General features: G+C 45.9%; 5 protein-coding genes across 5 annotated transcripts; 3 read left to right on the plus strand and 2 right to left on the minus strand.

Moving 5' to 3' along the window:
- Window positions 1–54: 54 nt before the first annotated feature.
- CGCS363_v013823 (uncharacterized protein) lies at window positions 55–981 on the minus strand (the record flags this gene model as incomplete). The annotated part of the gene is made up of 1 exon (XM_036645672.1): window positions 55–981. The coding sequence occupies one exon, from the start codon at window positions 979–981 to the stop codon at window positions 55–57; it is 927 nt and encodes a 308-aa protein (XP_036489526.1).
- A 1,205-nt stretch (window positions 982–2,186) lies between these two features.
- CGCS363_v013824 (uncharacterized protein) lies at window positions 2,187–3,619 on the plus strand (the record flags this gene model as incomplete). Its single annotated transcript, XM_036645673.1, has 3 exons — window positions 2,187–2,502; window positions 2,553–2,623; window positions 2,675–3,619. 3 exons carry the CDS (start codon window positions 2,187–2,189, stop codon window positions 3,617–3,619), a joined length of 1,332 nt encoding a protein of 443 aa, XP_036489810.1.
- Window positions 3,620–4,696: 1,077 nt separating this feature from the next.
- Window positions 4,697–6,463, plus strand: sdnR (Beta-lactamase-like protein sdnR; the record flags this gene model as incomplete). Its single annotated transcript, XM_036645674.1, has 3 exons — window positions 4,697–5,228; window positions 5,279–5,329; window positions 5,379–6,463. The coding sequence occupies 3 exons, from the start codon at window positions 4,697–4,699 to the stop codon at window positions 6,461–6,463; spliced, it is 1,668 nt and encodes a 555-aa protein (XP_036489520.1).
- An 889-nt stretch (window positions 6,464–7,352) lies between these two features.
- CGCS363_v013826 (FMN reductase) lies at window positions 7,353–8,180 on the plus strand (the record flags this gene model as incomplete). Its single annotated transcript, XM_036645675.1, has 1 exon — window positions 7,353–8,180. The coding sequence occupies one exon, from the start codon at window positions 7,353–7,355 to the stop codon at window positions 8,178–8,180; it is 828 nt and encodes a 275-aa protein (XP_036489521.1).
- A 428-nt stretch (window positions 8,181–8,608) lies between these two features.
- On the minus strand, window positions 8,609–9,352 carry CGCS363_v013827 (uncharacterized protein; the record flags this gene model as incomplete). Its single annotated transcript, XM_036645676.1, has 4 exons — window positions 8,609–8,717; window positions 8,770–9,152; window positions 9,208–9,275; window positions 9,331–9,352. 4 exons carry the CDS (start codon window positions 9,350–9,352, stop codon window positions 8,609–8,611), a joined length of 582 nt encoding a protein of 193 aa, XP_036489522.1.
- Window positions 9,353–12,391: the final 3,039 nt, after the last annotated feature.

A 12,391-nucleotide genomic window follows, 5' to 3' on the forward strand; every position in this document is an offset into this window, starting at 1 on the left:
CAAGGGCCGTTTCTGTCGTCGTCGTTGTCCCTGTCATTGTCCGCCCGCATTGGATTATTCGTAGGTGTTCGTGGAATACCTCGCGGATGAGGCCATCTCGTCGACAAGCTCTTGGACGAGTGACTCACTATCGTTCTCAACTCGAAAGCTGAAATTCTCGTCGTCGTCGGTCCAGTGCGGGTCGTAAATGCCCGGGTCAGCAGCTCCACCCAAGCGCAGAATCCTGAGAGCAACCCATTGAAGTTGCAACGCGTCCCAGTCAGGAAGCTCATCCGGGTTCTTTGCCCAGATCCTGATGATACATTCATCAGCAACTGGACGTCCTGAAAATGTATAGTGCTGCGACGTAAAGTTATCGTCGGGTGCTTGTATGTCGCATGGATTGGTGTCGAGAGGGGGGGTTTTCGCGTCAAGCTTGGTCAAGGTCGTGGCAGGCAGCCAATGGAACCGGAGCACGATGCCGTGCTCGTACCTATCGTCCATGTCCTGCTTGAGAAGCGGTTGTCCCTTGCCGAAGGTGTCAGGCGTTTTGCCCTTCTCATCTGTCCGCCGGTTTTTGACATCGTGGTCAAGGTCCATGTCGACTTGGCTTGACCTCTTGCTGGGAACATAGTGAGTTATAACTGGTTCCGTGTCGGAGGCGGAGGTGAACATCGACGACAGCTTCTCATCGGTTTCCTCGTCCTCTCGACTGGTGCCATCAAGGTTGAGTTCGCTGAGCTTCATGTCTAGGGCTTCCCAAGAGTCCCCAGAACCCTTCAGCCTTCGGCAGTGGCCCACGGGCTCTAGAGCAAGAAGTCCCTTCTCCCAGAACCGATGCAACTCCGGACTAAGGCAGAGCATGTTGGAACATTTGTCCACGATGTTGTTCTCGCCTGGTGCCGTGTTATCCGCGTTTCTGGAAGTGAAGCTTGAACGAAACCGGGGACCGGTGCCTTCACCAAAGAGAAGTTCCATGGTCGATAGCAGCTTCCGGACCATCGTTGGCCTGTCCAACGTGCAGAAGGGCACGATGTGGCACACTTCGCAGGTAGCCCTTGTGAACAAACAGCGGCCTCCGTCACGGTCTAGAGCCTGTAAAATGGTTAACCTTTTGTAATCGACATGCTGTCGTCAGACTTCTACCTACCTTCTGCCTTTCGACCTCGTTGCGACCGTGTTGGTACTCTCTTGACTCCGTTGGTCCTTTTGATACTGCACATATTTAGTCCATAGCCATAAGTTCATGCAAAGGAATTGACGTCACTCACGCCACCAAACTAGCTCATGTATGTTTATGAGCAGGTCGAGAAATTGGCTGAATGTGGCGACCTTGGAACTCGGATTCTGCAGTTTCTGATCTAGTCCCTTCAACAGGTCAAGGTCCATCGCCAGCAGCGTACACCATCCTTTCGCTTGGCCCAATAACCTGATATCATCTTCAAAGCGAACACCTGCGAGGTTCAGGTCCGATAGACACGTCTGCAAGGTCCTCTGGACAAGCTCCTGCCGTTCAATTAGGTCTTCTTTGTCGAATCGATCTAATCTTCCACGCATGATGTCGTCGATGGTGTCCGTGACGATCCCCAACTTGTGTGTCGGAATAAGCCCTCAATATCGCGGAGCACTGGACGATAGAAACGGTGGCACAATTGTAGTTACTTCTGATGGATGCACTTGATGGCTTTCTCAGTAATGAGTGTAGTAGCACCTTTGTGTGTACTACCTCTTGGGTCATTCCTAGCAGGGTTGCTTGGTCTCCTTTTCCATACTCGTACCATATTGCATACATGGAGTTTTGCTAGCCGGGCAGTGTCTATTATCATCGTTCATCGTCGTCGTCCTTCGTTGTTATCCTTATCACTGCCCCTATCGTTTTCTTAACTACTGTCGTCCTTATACGAATAGAAGTATCAGGTACGCTACTTAAAGTCATAGGGTACACTGCTGGGGTAGCCAACTGACACTGCCTGGCTGACAAACCTCTACATAATGTACACAAAAACATGGGCGTCCCCGCTTGTGAGATTGTGTGTTTACTAGGTAATCCGACCTTGATGGTGGTTTAGCAAGGCCGTATCTCCGAACGCCTCCATATCCTTTAAAAGTGGCCTGCCAAGTACAGAGGGGAAAATTCCTGCAAGTTTCGTAAACCCTTCGATAAGATTTTCAATTCTCGCAAGTTAGGGTAGCTGCAGCATCGCAACATGGGCGTCACTAACGAACCTCCCGAGAGCATTCAAGGCGTCCGGATCGACTATGTTGATGACGACTTAACAGAACGGCAGCGACTGATCAAAAATGTCCTCGGTTTCTGCAAATCAGATCCGAGTCTTGATGGAAGGCGGTTCGAGCGTGCCTTGAAGTTGCTGGAGCAGGCGGTGAGTTGGTGTACGCTCATGGCCATGGACATAAAGTACCTTAGGCGCCTCAATGAGCGTCTTCACAATCCTAGCACCATGTGTGATGCTTACAGTGATTTATTCAATTGTCTGAAGGGCGTCGGAGAGTTAGTGTATTGGTGTAAGTTGCTTTTCGCGAAATCTCACAAGCGTATGCTCACATTTCTTCAGTTGCCAGAGACCCGACTGAGCCGTGGAATCAAGGTCGCGTTGTTATTCGCAACGAAGCTGAGAACAAGAAGGTTCTGTATCTTCCTGAAGACGATGACATACTGTAGCTAACCGCTCTTCAGGCCATCATGCGTGACCAAGGTCTCTGTGTGACAACGCACAGTCCGGCTGACGAGGCCTGTCATATTGTGCCACTTTGGACACTCAAATGGCTCTACTCAATGGACAGATTTGTATCTGCCTGGCGGATCCTATTTGAATATGGTACTACTTGCTATATTGAGGATAGATTTATGTCTGAGGTTAGAGACCGGGAGAACAGAGTTGCGGAACAGAACATCGTGGACAAGTGTTGTAACATGATATGCCTCAGCGGGCAGATGCGTCGGTGTTGGGAAAAGGGACTGTTTACCTTTGAGCCCGTGGGTTACTGCCGGCGAAGCAAGGGTGCTGGAGAGGTCTGTGAGCTTTCTCCAATGCTCTCCTCAACCAGCATCTCCGACTCAACTGCAACGACAGCGCATGCCGATAGCATGCCACCGACTCAAGAGGCCACTGTCAAGGCCAGGACGCCAGACGCGAACGATGAAGAGGCGTCAGATCTTTTCAACGAGGGACGAATACTACAGGAGAGTGATGTGGATCCTGGCAAAGAGTACGGAATCGTCCTTCGTGTTCGATGGCTTCTCAAAACGACGACCTTATCAAGCTTGATGGACTCGGCACCTCCCCTGGATACTGAACCGCAAGACCTACAAGAATCTTGGGAGGAGCTTTACGAAGAGTTGGAAGGCCTTTCAGTCCTTCCCAAGAATGGCGAGCTAATTCGGATCTGGGCCCAAGACCCCCAAGAGCTTCCCAACTGGACAGCTCTGGAGCTGCGATGGACCGCACTCCGAATTCATTGCCTTTCTGGGAGAGCCAACCCTGAGAAGTATAACCCGGGTTTTAGTGACGTTGATGAACAGTTCTGGATAGACATGGCGGATTATCTTTACGTCAAGGACAACAAAGTTGCTTTCGAGCAGCTTCAGGCTAGGATGGATGCCTATGTATATCCAGATTGAGGCGCGCGCGACTGTGACCATCATGAAGCGAGAGTTGGACGGCGCAACAGGTGGCGGTATGTCGGTTTCGACGATGAGATCGCAAGAGAAAGGTCATTGGCAGTCTAGTCTCTAGTCTAGAATCCAATACACAGGGTGCCCCATCATGTAAGTTCTATTCACTCTGCATCAATTGCTGTTCGTCGACCTTGTCAGAACTTTCGCTACCTAGGGTTTGGTGAAGAGCCTGTTCCGTGATGCACCCTACAGCTCTCAAATGGCCACCTTGAATCAACAGTACTGCTACATGAGAAATTTGACGCAGAAAAGTCACCCTGTTGCGAATCATAACGGTCTCTCTGAAGAGTCGACGTTCAGGACCATATCGACTTCCATGAGGTCAACTTGCACATTCCCGATAACATACAACACAGCATCATACGGGTTAGCATGCAACAGACAACATCATTGAAGCTCAAAGCATTAAAGCTAGCTCAGATAATATGCCTTGATCTCAGGCACAGCAACAGCAAAAGCCTTCTAGTTACGTCAGGTCTCCGCTGTCAGCGACTTGCTTGCTGAACAGCTAGCTTCATCGATGAGCCGCTGCTCACTCTCCTCAGCCTCACTGAAATTGTGCAAGGGAAACCAGTCATGGGTAGACCTGCAGAACGACACAGCACTCAGCCCCCAATTCGTGGGCTAGTAGGGAGAAATTGGACTCAGCCACCGTAGACATCCAATTACCCATTTGGGTATTCTTACTTGAATAGTCCAATCACATAGCAGTCTCGCTAACGTTCATTATCCGCTTTTGGAAGGTGATCCTTCTGCGACCGTTTCCTTGGCAGCCATGCATCGCCCGCACGTCAATTGTCCAACGAGGCAAGCGATAGAACATGACTGAGCCAAAGGCAGTTAGATTTGTTGGTACACAAGGTAAGCTTCGGGCGCACAACAATTATCATGACGTCTGACTAAGATGCACAATGGCATATAAGAGCGAGCATTGTTGGAGATAAATCAATCAGTACAATTCAATTCATCATAAGCTTCTCAATAGATCGACCGAACCGATTCTTCGAAACTACACTTCAAATGCATTCCACTGCGTTTCTCGGTCTGCTGGCTTCAGTTGCAACCGCAGCGGCAGCAACCATTCCATCTGATGAGGTTCCTCTCATCGGTCCTTCATTTCTTTCCAACTTTGACCCGACGAATGCTCGGTCTGTCCTCAACGCCACCGAATCTTTCCCCGCCATAATCGATACTCTCTTTGAGAGCGATGTCCTCAACAAGACGGACCTCGTGTTCACCGTTGACGTGTTCTCGGCCGCAACCAATAAGTCTCTCTATAGCTACTTCCACGCTGGAGATGAGGGAAAGCAGGGCTTGACGGCCGGGGTACTCAACGACCAGACTATTGGGCGTATCGGCAGTGTGAGCAAGCTCTTCACTGTCTATGCCATCATTGCCAAAGCCGGAATTGAGGTGTTCAGTCACCCGGTGACGAAATACCTTCCTGAGCTTTTGGGCAACTCATCGGGCGATCCTCTCAAACATGTCCGCTGGGAGGATATCACTGTCGGGGCGTTGGCGTCACAGCAAGCGGGTTCTGGTGGAGCATCAAGTAGGCAATCTCTTGGGTCTGAGCGCGACTGTTACTGACTTGTGAATCAGATCTTTTGAATAAAACAACGATTGAAGAGCTTGCTGCCATCACTCCTGAAGGTATGACAGCTTACATGCCAGCGGCTCTCACATCGACTGACTTCTGTAGATCTCTTCACGTACATGCGTGACAACAAGAGACCAGTCGTTTCGCCCTTCCGGAATGCCGTCTACTCCGATTCAGGTTTCGCTCTGCTCGGTCAAATTCTCGCCCGTCTCTCAAACCAGACTTACGAGGATGCTGTCCGAGATATCCTAACCAGCCCTCTGGGACTCAACAGCACAACCACTAGCGTACCCAAGGGTGCTGACGTCAACGCCATCAATCGTGCGCTTTTCACCGATGTGACGTCCTATGGCCTTGACGTCCCTATAGTCTACCCATCCGGCGGAATTTACTCCAACGCCGCCGACCTTCGTACTCTTGGTCTCTCCATCCTCAACTCAGAGCTGCTTTCGCCAGCCATGACCTCGCAGTGGATGAAGCCTCTTAGTGGGACCGGCACTCTTGTCGAGCTTGTCGGTGCACCCTGGGAGATCACCCGTCTCGCGATCCCTGCCACGCCGGGATCGAACCGCACCCGCATCTCTGATTTGTACATCAAAGCCGGCGGGAATGGTGATTATGGATGCATTTTTGCGCTCTCTCCCGACCATGGCATTGGATTCTCAATCTTGGTGGCTGGTATTACCTCCGGCGCTGCTCGCTGGGTGATTCGCGACACAATTGGCGAGTTGTTTATCCCAGCAGCCGAGGCCGCTGCCGCCGAGAATGCGAAACAGAATATTGCTGGTATTTTTGAGACTCCAGATGGAAGAAACATCACTCTTACCATTGACGACGGTCACCCGGGCTTAGGCATCCAATCAGCCTCATTGGAGTCGCTAGCTGGGGGCTCAATGCGTCTCTACCCATCTGGCACATACTCAAGTTCAAGGTCTCTCTTCGCTCTGTACAACACTAAGGGCACCTTCAGAGCCGCGCTTCGTGGGATTATGTATGGAGTTCCTATTCCGGCCCGAGCTGCATCAGAAGGCGGTACTGGCGGGTTGTTCGATAACCAGCACTCTTGGATGGACATCGGTTTTGTTGATGGTGAGGATGAATTTATCTTGACCATTGAGGAAGGAAAAGCAATCAGTGTGGAAGCCACCATCGAAGGCGAGCAGGTGACATTTGAGAGACTTGAGTGAAAACTCTCCACTCATTGTATGCAAGATATTGGTATATATATCGTCATGTTTGCTACACAAGTTAGCATATGAACTTTTATAAAGAGCTGGTCTGCGCGATCTCTGATATTCACTCCTTGAGCGCTCCTGTAGACCAACTCTCATTGTCACGACGGAACGACCGAAGTGTTTTCTAGAAACCGTGAACTTGAAATGGGCAGCTACATGTTCTGAATTTATCTATTGCTTCTCAATATCCCAGACAGCTTTAATCTGAGATGTATTATTTAGACCATGTAGCTAGTCACTTTCAACGATAGAAAAGAGGTGGTATTTACGAAACCCATTGGTAATATCAGCATGATTTGTAACAGATGATTTGTCATGTTCGAGCCTTGATTGCCCAAGCGAGCAGCCATAGGTAGTGCTCATCCCATCTCTTCTTTAGGATACCCACTACGGACTACTCCGGCTCTCCATGGTCGAAGCTTGGCGTTTGAATATGGATTCCTAAAGTGGTCCTCGGAAATATCAATCATTGGCTGCACTGCGCTTGCTACTCGGTAATATCAGTGATTGGATGGATTACTGAACATGTAAGGCCATCTGCATTCACTGCTCTTCGCGAAACAAACGCGTGGGTCTATCCTCCTAATGGACCTTTTTGAACATGACGTTGAAGATAACGTTGAAATCGTGTGCTATTATGGTGGAGAGTATAGTATAAATACAAATACACAAGTACGAAAGTTTGAAATTCAGTCCCAGCGGGACATCGAACGACAAAGCGATACTTCGCGTCAACATATGCGCCAGTTAAGGCGGTTTTTCTTTGCCAGTTGCAGGCTTACTTGATCTATTTTCTATCTTCCAGTACCTCCAGTACCTCCATACCGGCCACATGCCCAAAATGGACCAGGGCCAGCCCCGGCTACTTCAACAGAGATATGGACATCGACCATCAGATGGCATGAGCAACCCGGCGTGGTCTCCTACCTTGAATCTTCTTCTTAGCCACGCATCCGTCCGCTCCTACCTCCCAGACGCGCTCCCCGATGGCACTCTCGAAAGTCTCATTGCAGCTGGCCAGAGCGCATCCACCTCTTCGATGCTCCAAACCTGGAGCGCAGTTGCCATAACCGACCCAGTCCGCAAGACCCAGGTTGCAACTCTTGCCGGCGATCAAGACTTCATCCGTCAGGCACCTTTATTCATTCTTTTCTGCGCCGATCTCAACCGCCTCGCAAACAACTCCAAGCGTCTGCAAAAACCGAGCCCTGCACTGGAGAAAATGGACATGTTCGTCATGGCGACTATTGACGCAGCCTTGGCAGCCCAGAACATGGCCATTGCGGCTGAGTCACTGGATCTCGGCATGTGCTACGTAGGAGCTGCTCGAAACAATGCGGCTCAACTCACGGAGCTCTTAGAGCTTCCACCTCGTGTTATTGCCCTATTTGGCATGACTGTCGGAAAGCCTGATCAAAATTACTTGAACACGATCAAGCCCAGATTGCCTTTGAACGAGGTACTTCATAGGGAGGTTTGGAATGCCGAAGGCCAAGAGGAGCGGGTTTCTTCTTATGATGAGACACTTGGGTCCTTCTACGAGCGCCAAAATAAACTCAATAGAGGATTCTGGAGTGAACACACATCTAAATTTATAGAAACAGACAGATTGGATGGTAGAGAACATCTAAGGGACGTTCTAGATGAGCAAAGGTTTGGGTTTTCCTAATGGAAATGCTGAACTCAATGTAAAGGCAGTTGAGGCTATCAAAGACTACTAATGCAGCCCATGGTTTGATCCATCTGTTGAATATGTACATGAGCATCAAAATAAACTCAGAGCTGGCTAATAAACGTACCATCTTTGTTGCACATATCTTGTTTGCGCATCTGACCGTCCGAAGCTCTATTTGAATGACTGGTCCACCACAGACGAGTTTGCTGTTGACCGGAGCAAAAGGTCTTCAGAGTTTGGTGGTTTCTTTGATGACCTTGATCGTTCTTCATGATGTAACATACTGGAACGATTCGTGGTCTTTGAAAACATGCGCCTCCAGAGTTGACTTGCGCTAGGCATACATGCCACAAACACTCCTACATCGAGTTCCGCCAGCGACCAGACATACACCCACAGCGCTTCGGCTGCAGTTAAGAATCTTAGTTATAATCGCGATCCTGAGTGGGAAGACGCTGCTTACATGTGATGTTGTTTGTAGTAGCAAAGTGAGCCACAACCTGAATTCTAAGGGCACTGACTGCAGTGAGACTGTAGGCGTGGTGAGCGACGATGCAATACTCCGGGGCTGATTTTCACTTACAAAAACCCCACGCTAAACATCATAATCACTCCAACCTTCTTCTTCAATCCCAATTTCAATTTGTACAGTTGCGTGAGCGGCAGGATGAGCATCCAGATGTCCAAAGCAATGTTGAAGCCGACGTGTGTCAGAACCAGCAGGTTGAAATCCATGCAAACGCCCGGCTGATCCCCAGACCAACCCAGCCAATATTTCTGCAATGGACGGCATTGAGAGAAGGTGAGAATGATGTATAAGAAGAAGATCAAGGCGTTGAAGCCTTGCGTGGCCCACAAGAGACGTCGGAAAGGAAGGGACGGGAATACCCGAAGATAGAAAAACAACATAGAGGCTTTAATAGTGGCCAAGCCGGTAATGTAGAATATTTGGGTAGTGAAAACCAGCTGCAAGACTTTAGCGTTGAGCATGGAAGCATGAAGGGTTCGGGTGCCATCGTACTTTGAGGAATTCGGTAATCTTGTAAGGTTGGAGAGTCCAGATGTCTCTACCAAGTCCGAGGGCCAGCACTGCCAAGATTGTCAGCTGCGGACATGAATGAAAAGGTTATTTTGTTCTACTCACGTCGATAGACGATGGGAATCATTGCTGTTGCACATGCCTGCAAGGTATTGGTCTCGTGAGCGACACTGACGAATGAGTACGGATCACTTACGAAACCAGCCAAAGCGCAAGCGTCATCAGCACCCCAGGGAGTAGGGCTTATGGCTTTGTTCAAAAACCGAATGGATATAAAAGTGACGGGCAAAATGAAGAGAAATCCTGTAAGGTATCGCGGTATAGCCGTATTATCTGTCAACGGAAAGCCGCAGTCCGCCCAAGTCATGTTTGCGACATCTAGATTGATGGTGAGAAAGTGAATTTCATGAGTGTTGTCAAGCAATTCTCTTACTGAGAGCTTCGCTGACGGTGCAGCCTTGCTTCACACAACCTGATACTTCCTCGTTGAAGACAGGATCGGCACAGAGGCAGGTCTGGTTTAACCCTGAACATGGCGACTGAGGCAGCGCATCAATAATACAGGCCACCTGTATATCAGAATTTAGTGATCTTCTAGTCAAAATGGAGAGGATTGGGGTGTGAAAGACATACTGCGCATGGAGGGTAGTCCGAAATACTTGGGCTGGCACCGGCTAGGATCGCAAAGCAGCCCACCAGGATGGCGAACAAACGAGGGGACCTCATTCTCGTCTGTGCTTATTTCTGTTTTGCCGTCGTTTGCTGTTCTAGGAAAGAAGGTTTTGAGACCAAGCAACAAATAACAGCGGATGAGAATTTGAGAGTGGATGGCCGGCCGTACGAACACCGTGAATGTCCACTTCCCTGGGGCCTGATGATAAAGGATTGGTCTTCGGCTACAGCTAACAGTAAATATGAGCTGGATTTTAGAATGTGGCAATTTTCTCGTACGACTATGAGAGCTTTCCCCTATTCTTTCTCTTTGTTTTCTCTCGTTGGTGAAATGCCGATGAATGCTCGACGATCGCAGCGCGCGCAGCTGTTCGCAAACGGAAAGACATGCGGACGGTTCTAAGGAAGCTCAGCCATGTGGCTGCCACGGATCATCGCTGGGAGTCTATAAAAGCCATGCCGCCCTTCATGACGAAAAATTTGCCTCCCCAGCACGTGGGCTTTGAATCTCGAACCGGTAAACCTCTTTCAATACCAAACCGGCGCCGACCGTCTTTTACTGGCTGGCTGCCGCACTCAGCGCCACCTTCGCCCATGGAATGCTAAGGGTCTGATCGGTATGATTTTCGTGTTTTAGAGACTCTGCTAAGGGCTACTTCGCTAGCGCTATATGTAGCGTATATATCACGCTAGGTCACTATTAGCCTAGATTATTACTATAATATAAACAGTAAGTGTTTTACTAACCCCTTAATACTTCTAAGAGGCTGAGATTATTTAAAAATAGCTTTAGCTTACTTAAATATATTATTTTTAATATTAAAAACCTCTATCTTTCATTATATTAATTATCTACCTTATAATCTACTTTATATTTAAAATAGTAGCTAATAGATAATACTTTAATAAGACCCTACTTAGTATATAAGTAGAAGAAGTAATCCTAGATAAGATTAAAGTTACTATATTATTAAGTAACTCTAAAGAGGACTAAAGCCCCTTACTAACGCTACCTCTACCCTTAATAAGTTAACTAATAATACCTAAGCTTCACTAGAAGCTTATAGCATAGCAGAAGTTACTCTAGCTTATTCTTAACGCTAAGATTAAAAGCTTACTAAGTAATAATAACAAGACATATATACTAAGCTATATATTTACTTTTATTATACCTATCTTATAGAGAGAGTTTTCTAGAAACCCCTTTATAGTTAAAAACCTATTAATAAAGTTCTAAAATACTAACACTCTATACTATAAAGTTAAAGTACTAAGAAACCTATCTAGCATTAGCTATAATAACTATATAAGTATAATATTAACATTAGAGGAGAGATAGTTATAGTAGTATTAAGTTAACTTTAGGTATAAATAAGTAGAGGACTATAACTTCCTTAAAATAGAGTTATTAATAGTATACTTATAGCCCTCTAAGACTACTATAAACTAGAATATCACTAAACTTAATCCTAGAGGTTAGTTAGTATACTAATTAAGATTTTTTAAAAAAGAAGTAAGATCTCTAGTAAAGTAGTTAGCCTTACTACTACTTAATATAAATAGCTTACTTCTCTCATAAACTATAATAATATTAAGAATAGCTAATCTTATAGTAGCATAAGTGCTAACTATTACTTTAACTTAAAGGTATAAATATATAACGTAGTAGTAAGATCCTAATTAAATTAATATTACTAATATAGCTATCTTAGAAGTAATATTTCTAAAGGAAAATTTAGTAGCCCTACTACTAGCATATTAAAATAAATACCCTCACGTCAAGGCAATAGAGACCTAAGGTTATAAGTTATAGAGGATAAGTATTAATAAGCTAGCGCTACATATAGTAGAGGTAGATAACATAAGGCTAGTAATAGCTAACATTTAGTAGCTATTTAAAATTAAAGTTAAGTTAAAAAACTTTACCTTTATATTAAACCTCTTTTTAATAGCACTAAGTAAGGTAGTTAGGTTTCTAGCATTAGAAGAGAAAGAGTTAAAATAGGAGTTTTTACTAATTAATAGCATATAGACGTTAATACTACTACTACTACTACTATAGCATTAATATAGTTATAGAAAGTTAATATAGTTATAATAAGTAGTTAATAAGTTAAAAAAATAAAGCCTAATAGGTAGACTAGAGAAGTAATAAGAAGGTCTTTTTTCAGCCTTAATTAAAATAGCATTTTTTAAATAAATTACTACTTAGATTAATATAATATAAATTTAGCTTATTAATTACTAAAAACTTATCCTTATAAAGTATTAATAGTAAAACTCCTACTATAATATAGTAATATTAAATTATACCTCAAACCCTAGTTATTAACCTACCTATATTACTGCCTTTATTTTAGCCCTCTTAAGTATATTAATCTCTTATAGCGTTAACCCTCTTAGCGCTTCTTCTTTTTTTACTAGAAAATTCTATAATATTATTACTATATATATTAACTTTACTTAGATACTAAAGTTATACTTATATACTATA

This window comes from Colletotrichum siamense (assembly GCF_013390195.1).
Source record: "Colletotrichum siamense strain Cg363 chromosome Unknown KSG_Cg363_contig09, whole genome shotgun sequence".
Lineage (NCBI taxonomy): Eukaryota > Fungi > Ascomycota > Sordariomycetes > Glomerellales > Glomerellaceae > Colletotrichum > Colletotrichum siamense.